Source organism: Mus musculus, chromosome 6, assembly GCF_000001635.26.
Source record: "Mus musculus strain C57BL/6J chromosome 6, GRCm38.p6 C57BL/6J".
NCBI lineage: Eukaryota > Metazoa > Chordata > Mammalia > Rodentia > Muridae > Mus > Mus musculus.
Window position 1 is genome coordinate 70,317,485 of NC_000072.6, and position 21,933 is coordinate 70,339,417.

At 39.3% G+C, this 21,933-nt stretch overlaps 1 pseudogene, 1 gene segment (V, D, J or C) and 1 further gene; 2 read left to right on the plus strand and 1 right to left on the minus strand.

Annotated features, from left to right (window-relative positions):
* Positions 1–21,933, plus strand: part of Igk (immunoglobulin kappa chain complex) — a 3,171,119-nt gene that overhangs the window by 2,761,849 nt on the left and 387,337 nt on the right.
* Positions 9,058–12,404, plus strand: Amd-ps5 (S-adenosylmethionine decarboxylase, pseudogene 5; annotated as a pseudogene).
* On the minus strand, positions 18,357–18,995 carry Igkv6-20 (immunoglobulin kappa variable 6-20). The segment is given in 2 exon segments: positions 18,357–18,654; positions 18,947–18,995. Coding segments are annotated over 2 exon segments (347 nt in total).

A 21,933-nucleotide genomic window follows, 5' to 3' on the forward strand; every position in this document is an offset into this window, starting at 1 on the left:
CTCTGTGAGTTCATATGTGCATTAGTCCTGTTGTGTCTAGAAGACTGTGTTTTCTTGATATCATCCATCATTCCTGTCTCTTAAAATTTTTTGCTTCCTCATCCACAGAGATCTCTGAGCTCTCAGGGGAGGAGTTTGATGAAAACAATCCATGTAGGACTGAACTCCAAGGTCTCACTCTTTCTACTTTGTCTGTCTGTTAGTCTCTATATTATTTTCCATCCACTGCAGGAAGAAGCTTCTCTAATGATGAAGCAATACTTTGATCTATGGGTATAACAAAATGTCAACCTAGTGATTTCATTTCATTGCTGTATTCCTTTTCAGAACTATAGCATCTGGGTTTCACTTAGATCCATGGCCTATCTAGTTGCAGTTTCTTGGCCACCTGGCTTGGGTTGCATCTCTTGGAGAGAGCATTAAATTCAATTGAACAGAAGATCACAGGGTTTCTAATTAGGTTACATTTCTGGTAAAATGAGGAATATCATTCAGTAACATGAACACTAGTCAGTAGGCATGAAGACACTAGTACTGTGTTCAAAGAGGAAGGTAAGAGAGAGAATACAAGAAGATAGATAGCACTAAGGGACATTTGAGAGATCATATAGAAACCCATTTCAGTAGATGCTTATACACACACACACACACACACACACACACACACACACACACACACATATATATATATATATATATATATATATATATATATATCCCATAAAACTTTGCTGAGATTCAATTTCTTAGCTATGGTGGTCCTGCACAAGTCAGTATTCAGCAGCACAGTTGCCCAGCAGCCCTGCAACATCTCAGTTTTTCTATTGCTCGGGCAGATCTGCTTACATGTTAATTAGAACTAAGAGCCCTGGATGGTGAAGACAGAGGAGACTGTAGCAAAGGATTCAGAAATTCGGAGATATAACTGAGCCTGCCCCTCACAGGATCTCACAGCCTATCTATCTCTCAGGAGATCTGCCATAGGTAGGAACATGGGTGAAACCCTCACCCCAATACCCATAACATCTAGCACTCCTTAGAGCACAGCAGACATGGGATCTATCCAACACTACATGAGCCCCATCATCCTTCCATTCTGCACCTCTACCTGAACGTGTGGCAGATCAGCATGTTGTCCCCCTCCCTCCAGCCTACTTAACTCTAAGGACTTCTACCATGACCAGGAACACAGATCAAAGTGCCTGCTGCTTCTAGACTCCAAAGCCAGCTTGTCTCCCAGGAAGTTTACCCTAACCAGGGAAATAGGAGACCCTCTCTCACCAGGGACAGAAGAGGCCTTCCCTAACAAAAGACAGCATTGCCTGCCTCCCAAAAGGCCTTCTCTCACCCAGGTCACACAGCTCTACCTGCATCCAAGAAGGTCAGTTCCAGTCTGAGACACCCAGACCAGTTAACACCAGAGATAACCAGATCTTGAAAGGCAAGCACAAGAACATATTCAACAGAAGCTAATACAATTTGACAGCATCAGAACCCAGTTTTCCTACCACAGCAAGCCCTGAATACTCTTACAAACCCAAAGAACAAGATTCTGACCTAAAATCCCATCTCGTGAAGATGAAAGAGGCCTTTAAGGAGGATATAAACAAGTTCCTTAAAGAAATACAGGAAAACTCAGGCAAACAAATAGAAACCCTTAAATTGGAAACACATAAATCCCTTCAAGAAAGACAGGAAAATACAACCAAATAGGTGCAGGAGTTGAAAAAAAAAAAAAAGCAGTCCAAGACCTAAAAATGGAAATAGAAAAAATATAGAAATCACAAATGGAGGAAACCCTGAAGATGGAAAAACCTAGGAAAGAGATCAGGAACTACAGATGCAAATATCACCAACAGGATTCAAGAGATGAAAAAGAAAATCTCAGGCATGAAAGATATCATAGAATATATCAACACAACAGTACAAGAAAATACAAAGGGTAAAAAGTTCCTGACCTAAAAAATTCAGGAAACTTGGGACACAATGAAAAGAATAAACCTAAGAATAGTAGGAATAGAAGAAGAAGATGCTCAGTTCAAAGGGCCAGCAAACATCTTCAACAGAATCATCGAAGAAAACGTCTATGTCTTAAAGAAAGAGATGGCCATAAATGTACAAGAAGTCTACAGAACACCAAATAGATTGGACCAGAAAAGAAAATGTCCCACCCTTATAATAACCAAAACACCAAATGTACAGAACAAAGAAAGACTATTGAAAGCTGTAAGGGGAAAAGGCCAAGTAACAGATAGAGACACACCTATCAGAATTACACCTGACTTCTCAACAAGACTCTAAAAGCCAGAAGATCCTAGACAGATGTCATGTAGACCCTAAGAGAACACAAATGCCAGCTCAGGCTACTGTACTCAGCAAAATGTTGAATCACCATAAATGGAGAAGCCAAGATAATCCATGAGAAAACCAAATTTAAACAATAATTTTTGACTAATCCAGCCCTACACAGGATGTTAGAAGCAAATCCCCAGCTGATCAGCATGTATGTAATAAAAGACTGACTTGTCTGGCCTCAGTGGGAGATTATGCCCTTAATCCTGTAGGAATGTGATACCCCAGGAAGGGGAGTGCAGAAGAAAAAGGGTGGGGTGGTGGGAGAGTGATCTGTGTGGGGGACCATCTCAGAGGCAAAAGGAAGGGTGGAGGGGGTGAAGAACTCTTAGAGAGGGGACCTGGAAGGGGGCAGTATTGGAAATATAAATAAAAAATTAGAAAGGAAAGAAATAAAAAAGAAAGAAGACAGTAATAAAAATCTTTAAACAAAAGATTTCATAGCTATATTGATAGAAGGGGACTTTAAGAGAGATCTTATCTAAGTGGACCTAAACTAATCACAGAATCCCTCAAAATCTAGTTCTAGACTCTAAGAAACTCAATAAGGCTCATGATATGAACATGACTTGATGTGAAGAACATTCTTCTATGATGGCTTTAGAGAAGAAGGAGGCCATACTTCAAACCATGCCAAACTTCTCTATTTAGTTATGGAAAGAACGTTAGCCAAAATCTCAGTCACGTGGTCATTAGACATGTGGCTTAAAAGTTTGACCACTAATGAGCTCCTTAACTAATGATCATTTGTTCCTCCGCCACAGAAATTTAATAGTGAAATCAAAGAACCACATGTCACTAGGAGATACAGATGTCTAAAGAAAATTCATCTTCACGTTAAGCTCTTAACCTGATAGGCTGCTGACATCTTTGATGTGAGAAACATCTTATAATTGTGTACTTTTTCTACCACTGTCGCCTGCCTAAACATATGCACAACCACATAATCAATGCTGAAGTTTGTTCTACAGAAACTCAAATAGCAGCAGATTAGTTTTGCAGGTCATCGATTGCCCTGTTTGTGTTCACAGCCATGATCAAAGATCACTGAAGAATTTCTGAGCAAGGTGTTGTACGTGGGACAAGTGAGAATTGAGGATGATCTGAACAGACTGGAAACCCACAGCTGTCTGCACAGTGGATGAGCTCCAGGTGTTTCAGGTGGCTAATACCTACTTTACTTTCATGCAGGGAATTATCAATTGTTATAATATTCTAAGAATATTGTATGGTTGTTTTGCACTTTTATCATTTTGTTAGATGTTCAGGTTGTTCAGTTCCACATGTATGCCAATTACATTCAGTTCTGGGTGTTATCTCAGAAAGCATTTACTTACACTTATAATTTGCTTTGGAATTGTCCAACTAAAGGTTCGTGTGTGAAGTTTTATACCAGCTGCTAGATCCAAACATTTCCATGTAAATGAATTGTGAAATCCTGACCTAATTGATTAATTTAATATTGTAAGTGGCAGATGACAGAAAGAAAAACAGAGTGCTAGTGTGAGGGAACAAGGGGCACGCCTTTGAAAAGTATAGCTTCCACAACTTCAGTGGAATCCTCCTATCCCAACAAAGGCCATATTGGTAAGACTTCCACAGACTGCCACACAACTTCATGGCTTTCCAAGCCCACCTCCAAATGTCCCTTTTATTCTTATTACCATGTTCTGCCCACAACTCTGGCAGAAGCCTCCTGATCAACCTGAGGCTACACAAGCTACAAAAACCCATTAAGTACCCCATTTTATCTTCAGACACTTTGTGCTCCCTTTGTCTTTTCCTATCCTATACCCAACCAGTACTCATCCCCTTCTCATCATATCCCAGATCCCAACTCTTGTGTAAGCCATCTACTCCACTAGAAGCGATGCTATCCACCAGAACCCCAGTCTGCAGCCAGACCAGAAGCTATGCTGGTCAGCAGAACTCCAGCCCATAACTCATGCAGAATCTTCCTGCTGCACCAGAGTCTACACTGGCCATCAGAAATCCAGCAAGGTGGAGACACTCTACTTAAACACAGATTACTCCAGAAGAACTGAGAGAAAACAGAAACCAAGAAACAAAACATAAATCCAAAAAAGACAAATTCAAAAATCAGCACCTAAGCCTATAATCTTCCCAAAATCAAATTACCAGATGCCATAATAAGAACACAATCGACACATTCCATCTGGACCTAGAGCTGACCCTGTGCCACAAGTCTCTATACCCAAATCCAACTGGAAGAGAGCTGGTCTCCTTGGAATGCTGACACACATGAGAGCACTACCTCTAAAAACAAAAATAAGACAAAGCACCAATCATGATTCTTTAATATCTCCTAATATCAATGGACTCAATTCCTCAATAAAATGATATAGATTAACAGACTGAATATGTAAACAAGACCCAGCATTTTGTTGCATGCAGGAAATACACCTCAGTGACAAAGACAGCACTATCTCAAGTAAAAGGGAAAACAATTTTCCAAGCAAATGGTCCCAATCAACAAACTAAAGTATCCATTCTAATATCAAATAAAATTGACTTTCAACTAAAAGTTATCAAAAAATAAAGACACCTCATACACATCAAAGGAAAAATAAGTTCCTTGTACCAAAATGAACTTCAATACTGAATATCTATACTACTTCATGAAATTCACATGCAAATGATTGGATCTAGAAATATTATACCAGTGAGTTGACTCAGTCACAAAAGAACACATACGATATGTACTCATTGATAAGTGAGATGAAAGAGTATGGAATACCCATGATATAACTCATGGATTACACGAAGCTTAAGAAGAAATAGACCAAACAGTTGATGCTTCAGTCCTACTTAGGGAGAACAATATAATCAAGGGAAGTGGAGGTAGGAGGGCCTTGGGAGGAACAGAGAATGTGGATAGAAAACAGAGGGGCAGAATCAGGTATGGGAGGAGATGGAGGAGATGGAGGAAATTGAACAGAAGTGTATAGCAGTAGTGGATGGGGAGCTGGGGGTAGGGAGCAACCAGATAGTCCCAGATGCCAGGAAAGCAAGAGCCTCCCAAGACCCCATAGGGATGACATTAGATGAAAGACCCCACAAAGGGGAGGGAGAACCTGTCAAGACTATACCCAGAGGTTAGGCACAGTCCCCTGGTTGAGAGATTGGGCCACCCATCCATCTCTAAAATTTTAACCCATAATTGCTCCTGTCTAAAGGAATTACAGAGACAAAGAGTGGAATAGAGAATGAAAGAAAGGCCACCCAGAGAATACTCCACCTAGGGATCTATCTCACTCACATGCAGACACCAAACCCAGACACTATTGCTGATGCCAAAAAGTGCTTGCTGACAGGAACCTAATACAGCTGTCTCTTGAGAGGCTATGCCAGATCCTGACCAATACAGATGCATATGCTCACAGCCAACCTTCAGACTGAGCACAGGGGCCCAAATCGAGGAGTTAGGGGAAGGACTGAAGGAGCTGAAGGGGCTTTTTCTGGCATCAGTGGGAGGGGAGGCCCTTGATCCTGTGAAGGCTTGATGACCCATTGTAGAAGAATGCTAAGGCAATGAGGCCACTGTGGGTGGGTGGGTAGGAGAGCACCATCCATGAAGCAGGGGGATGGGGAATGGGAGAGGGGGATTGCAGAAGGGAAACTGGGAAAGGGGATAGCATTTGAAATGTAAACAAATAAAATATCTAATTAAGAAAAAGAAGAGTATCAACAAGAGCTGAGGCAATATGTCAACACCAGAGCCCAGCCACTCTACTACAACAAGCCCTGAATACCCTACTATTTCAACCCAACTGAAGCACAGATAAATGACCTTAAAAGCAACTTTATGGAAATGATGGAGGTCCTTAAAGAATAAATAAATGAATCCCTTAAAAAAATCAAGGATTAGAAAATATAACATTAGAGGAAATTAATAAAACCCCTTAGAAAAAATAAAACAAAACAAACAAAATCAGAAAACAATAAAAAATAAAACAAAAAAGGAACCGCCAGGGATGAATGAAATGAATGGAACTGCCCAAGACCTGAAAATGTAAAATTAAAAGTAATAAAGAGAGTCGGGCAGTGGTGGTGCAGGCCTTTAATCCCAGCACTTGGGAGGCAGAGGCAGGTGAATGTCTGAGTTCGAGGCCAGCCTGGTCTACAGAGTGAGTTCCAGGGCAGCCAGAGCTACACAGAAAAACCCTGTCTCGAAAAACGAAAACAGAAACAAAAAAAGCAATAAAGATAAAATAGAAATAAAATAGAAAATCTGGGTAAGCAAACAGAAAATACACACACAAGTATAACCAACAAAATATAACAGTTGGAAGAGAAAATCTCTGGATTTAAACATACACTAGAATAAGTAGATACAGCAGGAAAAATATAAATAAATAATTGTTAAATATAAAAAAAAACTCAACAATACCACTACAACCTATAGGGGAAAAAATGAAGCACACTCACCCAAGAGGAGTACACAATAAGAATTAACAAACTTGGGGCTGAAATTAATGAAATGGATTCAAAAAGAAAAGAACAAAGTATCAAGGAAACAAAACTTTGTTCAATGAGAAAATTGATAAAATAGACAAACCCTTACCTAAACAAAGTAAAATACAGAAAAAGAATGTATATACTAATAAAAGCAGAAATGAAAAGGGGGCCATAACAATAGATACCAAGGAAATCCAGAGAATCATTATGTCATACATTAAAACCCTGTACTCCGACCTTCTGCCCGGTCCTTTTTGCTAGGGCAGAATCTTAGCTGGTCTACTTCAGTAAAGACACCATATCCTGACCAAACCTAGAAGACCCGCTGCACTCAGAGCAGTTGGTAAGACCCCCCCCTCCTCCACCAGAGTCCCAGAGCTGCTGCTCAGAGACCAGTGGTCAACTCTGAACCCATGACCCACCCAAACCTCTGCCCTCCCAAAAAGCACTCCCCTTCTGTCCCTTCTGCCCCTTGCCTGGTCCTTTCTGCTGGGGCAGACTCTTAGCTGGTCTGCTCCAATCAAGACACATATTGTGACCCATCCTAGAGGACCCGCTAAACTCAGAGCAGTTGAGGATCACCTGCTCCCAGAGCATTCAGAGATGATACACCTAACCCTCAATATACTGGAGGCTCCAGGGAGTTTAGAGGTCAGGTGGGTTGAGGGGTGGGGACATCCATGTGGAGGAAGAGGGGTAGCGAGTGGGTTTTGGGTGTGAAAACAGTCAGAGGGTGGACTCTGGGGGAGGGGGCGATAAAATATAACTCAAGAAATTAGACATTAACAAGCCAAATAATTCAATTTAAAAATTGAGTACAGATATAAGCAGAGGAATCTTGAATAGATGAGAAAGACTTAAAGCAATGTTAAAAAAAATCCTTATCCATAAGGGAAAGGCAAATCAAAGATACTTTAAGATTACATCTTACTCCTGTCAGAATGTCTAAGATCAAAAACCCAAGTGACAGCTCATGCTGGCAAGAATGTGGAGCAAGGGGAATGTTCTTCCATTGCAAGTGTGAGTGCAAACTTCTAGGAGCCACTATGGAAATTAGTATAACAGTTCCTATGAAAATTGAAAATCAACATACCTTAAGAACCATCTATACCACTCATGGAAAAATAACCAAAGGACATTCCAGCCTAACACAATGACAAGTGTTCAATTATGTTTACAGTAGCTTTATTCATAAGAACAAGCAACTGGAAATAGCCTAGATGTCCTTCAACCAAAGAATGAGTGAAACAAGTTATTTAATTTTAATTTTAAAAATCTGGTAGATTTACACAATGGACTATTACTCAGCAGGCAAAAAAAAAATAACTTCATGGGACCCAGGCATGCTGGAACTCCTCAAGACCAGTGGCATGGGTTCCTTCTGGTCTGGGCCAGTGCCATGAGCAAACTCCACAGCTAGTCCCACAACACCCAAAGGAAGCTCCACTCCCAAGTGCTTTAACACACCCAGGACACAGGATCGCAGGATCACAGGAGCTTGGTCACACCAAGATCTCAATGTCCCAGAAACAGCTTGACTCTGAGAAGTTCTGACACAACTAGGATCACAGAAAGGACAAGCTCCAGTCAGATATAGCCAGGGCAGGTAGCACAATAGATAACCAGATGGTGGGAGGCAAGGACAAGTGTAGCCACAACTGGCCACAGGTTACTGGGTTCCTGAAAGGAAAGATGATGTTTTGGATTAAGGCTGGGAGAGAAATAACAAGTCATGACAAAGTTCTGATCAAGGCCAATATTTACTTATGAGTCCGAGATTATAAAGGGGGGGAACCCATGCCCCACCACACCAGGATCTGGTTGCTTTGTCAGGATCCCTGCTTTGACAGGATAGTGTCAGGAAAACAGTTTCAGCCTCTCAGAAGGTAGTGGTGTCTTGGAGGAAAGCTGCAGATGTGGCAGGACAATAGACTTTACCTAGGTCGTAAGACTCCACCCTAGGTGGGCTAGCAACTGTGGCAAGCCAGGTCTGAGCAACCTGCTCAAGGCTGGAAGGAGGGCACAAACAAGAACATAAGCAACAGAAATCAAGATTACCCGGCATCATCAGAACCCAATTCTCCCAATATAGCAAGTCCTGGATAAACCATCATACTGAAAAAGCAAGATTCAGACCTAAAATCACTTTTCATGATGATGATAAAGGACTTTAAGAAGGACATAAATAACTCCCTTAAAGAAATACAGGAGGGCTTACACAGTATGGCCAGCGACATTAGCTAGCGATCGCTCAACTCTCTCTAACAGGAAAACAGTGGACTACAAGAGACTGAACTGTATCTGCCTCTATTTCCAACAGACTCACGTTCAACTTTCGCTCACAAAAATAGCCAGGAAATTTTTATTAGTCCTTTAAAAAAAAAGTTAACATAAAATTATAGGAAAAAAAAAGGAACCAGGCGTGGTGGCGCAAGCCTTTAATCCTAACACTAAGGAGGCAGAGGCAGGCAGATTTCTCAGTTCGAGGCAAGCCTGGTCTACAAAGTGAGTTCCAGGACAGCTAGGGCTATACAGAGAAACCCTGTCTCAAAAAGCCAAAAATAACAAATAAAAAAATTAAAAAATTTAAAAAAAAAAAAAGGAACCTGAACTTTAGTAACACAGATGGAACAATCCGCAGTGGCGGCAGGATCGGCGTGAGAAGAGATTTAATTTAGTTGATTTTCTGTGGTTGTTGGCTGTTTGTTACTCTCACGGTGATGAAAGCTGCACATATTTTTCGAAGGGACCGAGAAACTGCTGGAGGTCTTGTTTTCTAGACAGCAGTCCGACGCAAGACAGGGATCTGGGATCTTCGTACCATCCCAAGATCTGAGTGGGATGTCCTTTTGAAGGATGTGCAGTGCTCAATCATAAGTGTGACAAAGACTGACAAGCAGGAAGTTTATGTACTCAGTGAGAGTAGCATGTTTTTCTCCAAGGAACGTTTCATTTTGAAGACATCTGGTACTGATCTGGTACATCTCTTACTGAAAGCACTGGTTCCCCTGTTGAAGCTTGCTAGGGATTGACCCAATTCAAAGTTTCTTTTATTCTCATAAGAATTTCATGAAGCCCTTCCACACGAGAATTTCGAGAAAGAAATCGAGTTTCTTAATACAATTTTCCAAAATAAAGCAGCATATTGTATGGGATGCATGAATTCTGACTGCTGGCACTTGTATGCTTTGGATTTCCCAGAGAGCCGAGTAATCATTCAGCCAGATCAAACCCTGGAAATTCTGATGAATGAGCTTGACCCAGCAGTTATGGACCAGTTCTACATGAAAGATGGTGTTACTGCAAAGGATGTCACTCGTGAGAGTGGAATTCATGACCTGATACCAGGTTCTGTCATTGATGCCACACTGTTTAATTCTTGTGGCTACTCGATATATGGAATGAAATCGGATGGAACATATTGGACTATTCATATCACTCCAGAACCAGAATTTTCTTATGTTAGCTTTGAAACAAACCTAAGTCAGACCTGCTATGACGACCTGATCAGGAAAGTTGTGGAAGTCTTCAAGCCAGGAAAATTTGTGACCACCTTGTTTGTTAATCAGAGTTCTAAATGTCACAAGTGCTTTCTTCGCCCCAGAAGATTGACAACTTTAAAGGTTTTGATTGCCAGAGTGCTATGTTCAATGATTACAATTTTGTTTTTACCAGTTTTTCTAAGAAACAGCAACAACAGCAGAGTTGACTAGGAAAAATGAAGAAGAAAAAATGCAAAAAAAGAAGACACACAGGAGGTGGTGGCTGCTTTCTAGATGCTGATCCTGGGGGCCATGCTGACCATGACCACCACCTCGTAGTTGCAGAAAGGCCTAGGTGTAATGATAGTGTAATCATTTTGAAGTGTATGCATTATTATATCAAGGAGTTAGTTATCTTGCTTGAATGCTCTCTTCTGTGTTTAGGTGTTCTATGTCACTCTTGCTGTGGAACTGATGTGCATGTAGAAAAGAACTTTAACTGTATGAATCTTTACGACACTTGTGAAAATGATACAATTTGGTTTATGCACAGTGTAATATTTCTGCAGGCATCATCCAAAATTCACCACAAACAAGGCTTTCGTCCCCATTAGATGCGGCCTCAGCTGATATCTGCAACTGTTCTATTAAATTGATGCCAGAGTTTTTACATCCAGTTACCTCTACTTTCTAGGGCATATTCTCTACTAATGTTACTCAAAACCATTTTTTACTACATACAGGTGTTTTATGATGGCAATTAAAGATTTTCTTCCACAAGTTGAGTCTTTGTAAGAAAATGACTCCAGTTGCTTGTTTCATATTCTGCTGTTTTAATAGTTGCTCCTGTATGTAGAGTCCTATGGTTTTTCCACCACCTTTGATGAAGCAATACACTGCTACACTGTGGGCTTATATTATAATCTTACAATCCCAGATGAGAGTTTGGAGATGGTCCCTTGATTAATTTTTTTTCCTAAGACATAAGAATGTGGTCTCTTTATTGGCATGAATTTCTGTGGAAGATAAATGACAAAACTGAATGTATCAAATGAAAAGAACTCAGTCTCCAGGGAGATGAGCAAGGAGAACCCATTAAAGAAAACTCCATGGAAATGATAGGCTGTGCAGCACACCTTAATTAGCATTAATGGAGTGCCTACCATGCCTTCACTAACTTATTAATTGATAGCAATGTCCACTATGTCAAAGCAGATACGTAGTCCTAAGCCTGACCTCAGTAAAGGCTGCCGTTGCCATGAGGTTTTACTAAAGGAGATTTTGATTCGAAAGAGAATCTGTGGTTTCCACCTGTCCTGCTGTCGGCTGGTCTCTGGTCTTCCTTTCACCATGGCCTTCAGATTATCAGATGAATGACTGAGCAGAGGAAGGAAACTTCTCCAGGTTACTCAGCCAGATAGTGAATGGATGAATGGATGGAACGGCACACTATTCTGAACCTATTTAATGGCACTAGAAATAATGGGCATTGAAGAGTCGGAATGTTGGTGGGACTTAAACAGAAAAGACTGGACTGAACTCCCTATTTATTGCCCTCCTGTTTTCTGGACTGACTGTTTTCTGTTTTCTGGACTGATGCAGTGATGTTTTGTTCCTTCAGTATTTATAACAAAGCACTTTTTTAGCGTTTCTAAACAGAATCTACTTGGTTTGAGATCAATTGGTTGGAACACTGTATGGACTCTTTCTACACAGTGTTGATTGAAGGCTTCTTTGGGGAAGCTTTCGATCAGCTTTATCTGTCTGATTCTGTAATGAGCACAGCACCTATTTTAAATTGCTGTTTGGAGGGCCAGTGCTTATTTAAGCTGGATTTTGTAACCCAGTAGATTTTGGCTTGAGGTCTGATTTTGCCATCTTAATTAAGAATTCTAATGTTGATAATTGCATAGGTTTGTGTGGAACAAAGCTTAGAACAACTGTAGGTAAACTAGTGATCTAGTCTAATTACAGGTGGGGAAGTTTTGATGCCATAATTTCTCTTTGTTGGTGTTAGACTTTTAATCAGCTGAAATGTATTTCTGTACCACAATGTAAGCCTCAATAAAAGTTTGTTTAATTGTCTAGTAAGAAAAAAAGAAAGAAAGAAATATAGAAGAACAGAGGCAAAGAGATAGAAACTAGAAAGCCTTAAAGAGAAAACACAAAAATCCCTTAAAGGATTACAAGAAAACTCAAACAGGTGAAGGAAATGAACAAAATCATTTAGGATCTAAAAATGGAAACAGAAACAATAAAGAAATAGTAAAGAGAGATGACCCTGGAGATAGAAAACTTAGGACAGAGATCAGGAGTCATAGATGCAAGCATCACCAAAACAATACAAGAGATAGAACAGAGAATCTCAGGTGAAGAAGATATCATAGAAAACATTGACACAACAGTCAAAGAAAACTCAAAAAGCAAAAAGGTTCTAACCCAAAACATCCAGGAAACCCAGGACACGTTGAGAAGACCAAACCTAAGGATAATAGGTAAAGAAGAGAGTAAAGATTCCCAATTTAAGGGCCAGTAAATATCTTCAACAAAATTATAGAAGAAAACTTCCCTAACCTAAAAAAAGAGATTCCCATGAACATACAAGAAGCCTACAGAACTCCATATAGTTTGGACCTGGAAAGATATTCCTCCTGTCGCATAATAATCAAAACACCAAGTGCAGTAAACAAAGAAATATTAAAAGCAGTAAGGGAAAAAGGTCAAGTAACATATAAAGACCTATCAGAATTACACCAGACTTATCAGCAAGACTATCAAAGCTAGAAGGTCCCGGGCAGATGTCATGCAGACCTTAAGAGAACAGAAATGCCACCCCAGGCTACTTATACCCAACAAAACTTACAATTACCTTAGGCAGAGAAAACAAGTTATTCCATGGCAAAACCAAATTTACACAATATAAATGATAATAGATGTAAAACACCAACACAAGGAGGAAAACTACACCCAAGAAAAAGCAAGAAAATAATCTTTCAACAAACCCACACAAACATAATTCCACCTCTAACAACAAAAATAACAGGAAGTAATGATCACTTTTCCTTAATATCTCTTAATATGAAAGTTAATTTTATCAACATATCCTAATCAATTGAAATTCAAAAATATGAGGAATTAGAAATTTGTTGTTTGTCATCCAGTGGTCTCTCTGATTTGGAACTTGAAGAAATAGGTCCAGTAGTGTAAAATCCATATATACTTTCTGCTTGCTTGTATGTGACAGTGTCCTGCTGTGTATCACATAACGGTGTTGAAATCATGCTTCTCCTATCCCAGCTTCTCTATTAGTTGGATTGTTTATTTGATGTTTCTACACTGCACTATGGTTTTCATAACAGCTTACATATTTCAAAATTATTTATACAGCCAAAAGAAATGTACACAATTAATTTGGAAGGTGGTTTGTAAGAGATCAACAAAGAGTGAGACTGAATGTTTTGCTTGATATTTATAATTTTTGTATCAATATTGAAGAAGAGGACCTTACAAGTTAATTGTTTTCTGAGAATGCTTTTCAAAATGATCATAGCCAATGAACCGGAATCTTACCCTCAAATAATGTCTGTGCCACCCTCCAAGCATAACCATTGTTCACTGAAACATTGATGAATGTCTTCATGGGTAGACCATCTTAATGCACACACAGTTTCGTAAATGAATGTAACCTGTTCCCCATAGGCTGAGAATGATGACAATCACTCAAGTCAAATAGCTTTGACCATAGCAGGAAGTCTGTATCCAAATAATCATGCCTACAGTTCATTCCTTGATGTAGCAGAACTGTCAACTCTTAGCTTATTTACTATGGAGGTAAAATCCTTTGGTGATGTGAGGTACATTGAAGTACAGCCTTACTAAAATGAACTTCAATGTCTAAAAATTGTTCTTATTTTGGGTTTGTACCACAATACTAGCCACGATTTTAAAGCTCTACTAAAAATAAAGCAAACTAACTAACAAAAAGACATTATTTATTTATGTTCATTTAATAGCATGTCCATCATTTTTATGATTGGTGTAAAAACATATATTGTGTTGAATATAATAAAAAATTAGTTTGATAATTTTATTGGTTCAGATGTAAGCACATTGTGAGTTGGGGAGAGACAGTAATTGTCTTGCTGTTACAGATGTAATCTTTAGATATTGTTCTCTGATTATCTCCCTGCTTTAAATTTTAAAAAATATTTTATGAGTGTATGTCTACTGTAGACAGTATTGAATTTTATATAGAAAATTTCTTCCAAACATATAATGTGTTTTTACTATATTCATGCCTCTCCCATTTTTTCTTTTTAGTCTTCCCAATTCCTGATAGTCTCCCCCTCTCCCGTTTCTTCTAATACCCCTTCTGCTTTTACACCATATCTATGTGTGTGTGTGGTTTTAGGTTTCTATAGGAGCTACAAATAAGAAAGAAAGATCTGCCTTTTTGTGTTGGATTTAATTTGCTTAATATGATGATCTCCATGTGTATTCATGTTTCAGCAAATGACATAATTTCATTATTCTCCATGGCTGAATAAAATACTATTATATATTTATAAAAAAGGAAAGAAAAACAAAAACAAATTAGAATGAGACAATTGTTTAGTAAAACAGTAGTAATCTTTTTTTAACCCTATTGTTTTATTTTGTTATTTGGTTGTTTGGGAGTTTTTTGTTTGTTTAGCTGGATTTTTCAAAACAAGGTTTCTCTCTGTAGTCCTGGCTGTCCTGGTACCTGCTCTGTAGACTAGAGTGTCCTCAAACTCAGAGATCCACCTGCTTCTGCCTCCCAAATGCTTAAAAAGTGATTAAAGACATGTACTACTAAATCCACTTTAAAAAATAACATCATGAATTTGGCAGGCAAATGGATGAAAGTAGAAAACAACAACCTTTATGAATTACGGAACCAGGAACCATGGCCCAGGAAGACAAACATGGAACTGATTCACTTATATGAAAATATTCACTATTAAGTAAAGGATAATCATGCTCCAATACAAACACAGAGGCTAAGCAAAAAGGAGGGCTGAGGCAGGAATGCATGGATCTACCTGGGAAGGGAAAATAGAATAGATTCTACAGGTGGACTGGAGGCAGGTAGGAATGGTGTCTTAGTTTGGGTTTTGTTGTTGTGAAAAGACATCACTATGAAAGCATCATTTATAAGGACAACATTTAATTGTCAGTTTCAGATGATCAGAATATTATTGTGGCAAGAAGAATAGCAGCATCCAGGCAGACATGGTGCTGGAGAAGGAGCTGAGAGTTCTGCATCTTGATCCAGTGGCAACTAGGAGACTCTCATCCACACTTGGCAAAGCTAAAGCACTAGGAGTCCTCAAAGCCCACCTCCATAGTGACTCATTTTCTCCAACAAGGCCACACCTATCCTAACAAGTACACACCTCTTAATAATGTTACTCATTTACTGTGAGCCAAACATTCAAACACATGAGTCTATGGGGTCCAAACCTATTCAACCTACTCACAATAGGAACAGAAGAAATCAAGGTGGAGGCAGGATGGAGGGAGAGAGTACTATGGAGATGACTGAAATTAGGGCACATTTCAGGGAAATGTGGAAACACTCTACAGTAGAAACTCCCTGGAATCCTAAGAGTGACCCTTGTGAAGACTCCTAGTAGTGGCTGATTTTGAACCTAAATTGGCCATCTTCTATAACTAAGACTGGTTTCTAGTAGTGGGGCTGGGACTCCAAACCTATCACAAAACCTACAAAATACAAATTGTCCTGCCTGCAAGATGTGCTGAGGTAATGCAGAATTTTAGAAGAGGCCAACCAATGCCTAGTCCTAATTAAGTCCCATGAAAGGAGATTAAGCCTAACCCTGACACTTGATTGAGTACTCAGGAACAAGAAGATGGACAACCCAGAATCTCATGGCAGAAGCAAAAGTAACTGAAACAAACAAACAAATCAATGAAATATTTACTAATGATGTTCTGCTATACTCAGAGATGGGTGGGTCCTAATCTACTTGTCATCAGAAAGATGCCATCAAGGAACTGATGGAATTAGATGCAGACATACAAAGACCAACACTAGGCAGTACCCAGGGAAGCTTGTAGTAGAAGAAGAGCAAGGACTGCTGGAGGTGGAAGAAAAACATGAAAACATGGCCCATAGAATCAGCTGAATAGGTCCCATAAGGGCTCACAGAGAATGAAGCTATAATCTTGGACCCCTTTTAGGACCATTTAGGAGCTAAGTCCTCTCCACATATATAATTGTTGTAAAGCTGAGTGTTCTTGGAATTCTAACATTTCATTTCAAGAGGTGTCCCTTACACTTTAGCGTGAAAGTGGTATCCATTTCCTCCTACTGGGTTGCCGAATCTGGCTTGATGTGAGCGTTTGTGCCTAGCCTTGTAGTAACTTGATATGCCATGATTGATTGACATCTTTGGGAGGTCTGCTCATTTTTTTTAGGGAAACAGGGGAGCAGTGAATCTGGGGTAGAGGGAAGGTCAGATGCTGTGAGGGGAAACTGTGGTTGGCTTATAATGTCTGTGAGAAGAATATTTTAGAAGAAATAAAGAAAATATGATGTCTCTGGCTCCTTTTCCTCTCTCTTGTTTCTGGCTGCCATGAGGTGAGAGCATCGCCTGCCATGCACTTCCTTCATGATATCCAACTTTACATTTGACACAGAGCAGTGAAGCCAAACTAAAATGGACTGACACTGTAAGATAAAGTAAATCATCCTCTCTTTAAATTGTTTGCTAAGATACTTTGTCACTGGGAAGAAACAACACACTATCACAATCTATGCAAGCAATGCTTTTCCTCACAAGCACCTGGCACATCTGAGCTCATACTGTAGACACAGGCAAAGGAAGCAAGTTAGAGAAGGCCTATTCATATTCTCATTGATATAAGATATTTGGAGTTCTCAAACAACTATTTGTAACTTAAAGGACTCCTATCCCTGTTCAATCTCTGTGTTTCAAAACGATACTTAAGGATGGCTGTGGTACCCAATACCATTGATCCCAGTGTTCAGGAAAGAGGCAGGTAGAATTTTACGAATTTAAATCCACCTTCCTGTTTCACAAACAGTGATATTCTGTCTCAAAAAAATGAATAACAAGAAAAAATAAATTTTCAATTAATATTTAATTGATACATGCTTGAGGTTGATTAACATATTGTTTTTATTGAAGTACAAAGTATTTCCCTCAACCAATTTCAAACACTGTTTATTACTATAAGACATGAAAACAAACTCAATTCCCATAGCAACAATCATATTTACAATTAGTATAATGTAGCACTTCAGAATGAGGGATCAGAGAAAATCTAGTGTTTTCTCTGATTTTTGCATCCTAGATTTTTATAAATTCATAGAAATCTGTGTGTGTGTGTGTGTGTTTGCACGCGCACACGTGCATGCGTGCACGCATGCATATAAATGGGCACATGTCATGTCAAATGGAAATAGGTAGATAAGGGATTAGAAGTAGGTTAGCTGGAGGGAAAGGTGACAGAAAGAAAAAACAGGGAAAGAAGACTGTCAAAATAGATAATATAATTTTATTTTTTATGAAAGTCAATATTCTTGTGTAAATGCATAAGCTTGACAAAAAGGAGAACTTGAATGATATTGCCAGGAGTCCAAAAGTGAAAGAGACCTCTCATAGCTGAGCAAAACAAGAGGCTAGTTCACTTCTATATTCTCCGGTGGGAATATAGCAGAGGCATTTAGTTAGGCCCACAGAGACTCATGGTGAAATTTTCATCCAATTATATAAGATAATAAATTTGTCATGTTCAATATACAGAATTTAAGCATGAGAAGAAAAAAAAAACCACAAATGTCTTTTCTTTATTTTTCCATAGAGACATTCCAAATCAAAGGATCTGTTCATTAATATTTTACCATATTTTGCATCAGTTAGTCAGGCATAGCAGGTATCAGGCAGAAGGGGATGTATGCAGGTCAAGAGCTATAGGGTGCATACAGCTGTTGAGAATCTCAAGGTTGTTTATGTGGGAGGCTGAAGCACTGTGGGAGGATAGCTGTAACTCTGTCCACAGTGATAATCTGCAAGGTCTTCAGCCTGCACACTGCTGATGGTCAGAGTGAAATCTGTTGCAGATCCACTGCCTGTGAAGCGATCGGGGACCCCAGTGTACCGGTTGGATGCCCCGTATATCAGCAGTTTAGGAGACTGCTCTGGTTTCTGTTGATACCAGGATACATAAGTACCCACATTCTCACTGGCCTTGCAGCTCAAGGTGACCCTCTCTCCTACTGACATGGACATGGATTTGGGAGATTGGGTCATTACAATGTTCCCATCAGCACCTGAAATCAGAAACAATGAGTATATATATATATACACACACACACACACAAAAGACTTCATAATATAATCGTTGGAATCTAAAATAACTTTTCTTTTCTTTTTTTGGGGGGGGGGATCCATCCAAAAATCAGCCTCCAAACGCAGTCACCATCGCATATGCCAGCAAGATTTTAGATTTTAAAATAACTTTTCTAATTGCATTGTCTGCATGCTATTGGCATCCTATAGGAAATAGCTATTTCTCTACAAATTAATTATTTTAAGATATTATAGTACTTTTAAATGTTTTACCATATAACCAGAGCAGTATGGATATGAAGACCAGAGTCTGTGATTCCATCTTGATGCCCATGCTGGTCTGATGCATTTCAGATCTCACTGCAAAGGCCTAGGTTATAAATCATGGACAGCTGGGCTGGCCTCTAGGGACTTATGCAAAGTAGTCATCAAAAAAGGAAGTAAATGACCTGGACCAAGAGCTGTGAGAGAATCCAGGTTAAATCAACAGCCAAAAATACCATCAGAAACAGTAAACAATCACTGAGAATGAAGTTCAAGAACCAACTTAGAGCTCTAGATTCTCTCATAATAGGCTTCCATTAAACTCAAATAATTTATAGCAGGTGAGTTTTTCAGAAATAGTACAAGGACTACTTTTGTTGCAATCATGAGGAAACAATAAATATGGTGGGCAACAACAGAAGAAGTGAAAAATTAGAAAGAAAAGAAAGAAGGGAAAAGAGAGGCAAGAGAAATGAAAGAAGGTAGGTGATGTAGAAGAGGAGAAGAAATTTGGGGTTGGGAAGGGAAGGAAAACTGGAGAGGAGAAAATGAATGGAGGGTATAAAAAGGAGAAAAAATTTAAAAGAAAGGAAGGAAGGAGAGAAAGGAAGATGAAAGAAAGGAAGAATGAAAGAAAGAAAGAGAGAGAGGGAGGGAGGGAGGGAGGGAGGGAGGGAGGGAGGGAGGGAGGGAGGGAGGGAGGGAGGGAGGAAGAAAAGTTTCAGGGCAGAAAGTTAGCTCAGTTGTTCAGATCACTTGCTTCTTCTCTTGTAAAACACTCAGGTTTGACTCATTCCAAGCATTTATATGGTGATTCTTATCCATCCACATACATACATACATACATACATACATACATACATACATACATACATACAGTTTGAGATGTGAGCCTTCTGCCTTCTTTTGGCTTTCATAGTCTAACCCTCTGAGTGTCCATAGGAATCCTTTCTTTACAAGTTTGTTTGTTCATGGTATTTATCACAACAATAGAAAATTATTAAAAAGGGTTAATCCTTCAGCAGATAGGATATTACACCTGGAGGAAGATACAAATAAAACATAAACAATTGTATGTGTTCCATAATACTGTCATGTCTTACTGTATCCATGAAGTCCAAAACCAGTTAATCAGTTTATTTTTAAGGAATACATATAAAGCATTAATTAGCATTATTTACATGGGGCCTTGGATTTTGCCTTTAAAATATTAAATTAACTCATGAATATTAGATGGAAGCCTGAAAGTTAGAGTCTATCAACACAACATCATATTTCTTTAGGATGGTGTGAGATTTCTGGGTTTCCAGATTTGAGAGTAGATAAGAAGAATTCAGAGTGATATGTGACCCATACGGAAGAAGCAGGGGATGGGCAAATGGCTTGGAAACAAAACTGTTACATGTACTATCTCACTTATAAATCTTAGATTTTAAACTCAATTATATAAATATAATCATAATTGTAATGGGTGTGTAGTAGGGAAACTAGGAGAGGGAAGAAGACTTGTGGAGAAACAAAACATGGAACACAAAGAAAAAGAGGGTAAGTGTGTGTCTTAGCTGCGATTACTATTACGATGAAATATCATGACCACAATAAACTTAAAGGATGCAAGAATTTAGTAGACTTACACTTCCAGGTGTAACAGTCCACATAACAGCCCATCACTGAAGAAAGTTAGAGCAGGAATTTAAACAGGGTAGGAACACAGAGGCAGGAGCTGACCAGAAGCCATGGAGAAGTGTTGCTTACTTGCTTCCACACTCATGGCTTTCTCAGTTCTATTTGCTATAGAACGCAGCTACAAGACAAAGGGCTGGCCTCACCCACAATGGACTGGATTTTTTACTGTCAATCAGGAATTAAGAAAATGCCCTACAAGCTTGTTCACAGTCTAGTCTTTTTTTAAAAAACATTTTTATTAGATATTTTCTTCATTTACATTTCAAATGCTATCCCAAAAGTCCCCTATACACTTCCCCTGCCCTGCTCCCCAACCCACCCACTCCCACTCTCTGGCCCTGGCATTCCCCTTACTGGGGCACATAATCTTTGAAAGACTAAGGGCCTCTCCTCTCAATGAAGGCTAACTAGGCCATCTTCTGCTACATATGCAGCTAGAGACACAAGCTCTGGGGGTACTAGTTAGTTCATATTGTTGTTCCTCCTATAGGGTTGCAGACCCCTTCAGCTCCTTGGGTACTTCCTCTAGTTCCTCCATTGGGGGCCCTGTAGCAGCTTTATTTATAATAGCCAGAAGCTGGAAAGAACCCAGACAGTATTTCAACAAACAATGCTGTCACAACTGGTGGTTATCATGTAGAAGAATGCAAATTGAACTATTCTTAGCTCCTTATACAAAGCTCAAGTCTAAGTGAATCGAGGAACTCCACATAAAACCAGAGACACTGAAACTTATAGAGGAGAAAGTGGGAAAAGGCCTCGAAGATATGGGTACAGGGGGGAAATTCCTAAACAGAACAGCAATGGCTTGTGCTGTAAGATGGAGAATTGACAAATGGGACCTCATAAAATTTCAAAGCAAAAGATACTGTCAATAAGACAAAAAGTCCACCCACAGATTAGGAAAGGATCTTTAACAATCCTAAATCAGATAGGGGACTAATATCCAATGTATATAAAGAACTCAAGAAGATGGACTCCAGAAAATCATATAACCCTATAAAAAATAATAGGGTACAGAGCTAAACAAAGAATTCTCAACTGAGGAATACTGAATAGCTGAGAAGCACCTGAAAAAAAAATGTTCAACATCCTTTATCATTAGGGAAATGCAAATCAAAACAACCCTGAGATTCCACCTCACACCAGTCAGAGTGGCTAAGATCAAAAATTCAGGTGACAGCAGATGCTGGCGAGGATGTGGAGAAAGAGGAACACTCCTCCATTGTTGGTGGGATTGCAAGCTTGTACAACCACTCTGGAAATCAGTCTGGTGGTTCCTCAGAAATTGGACATAGTCCTACCGGAAG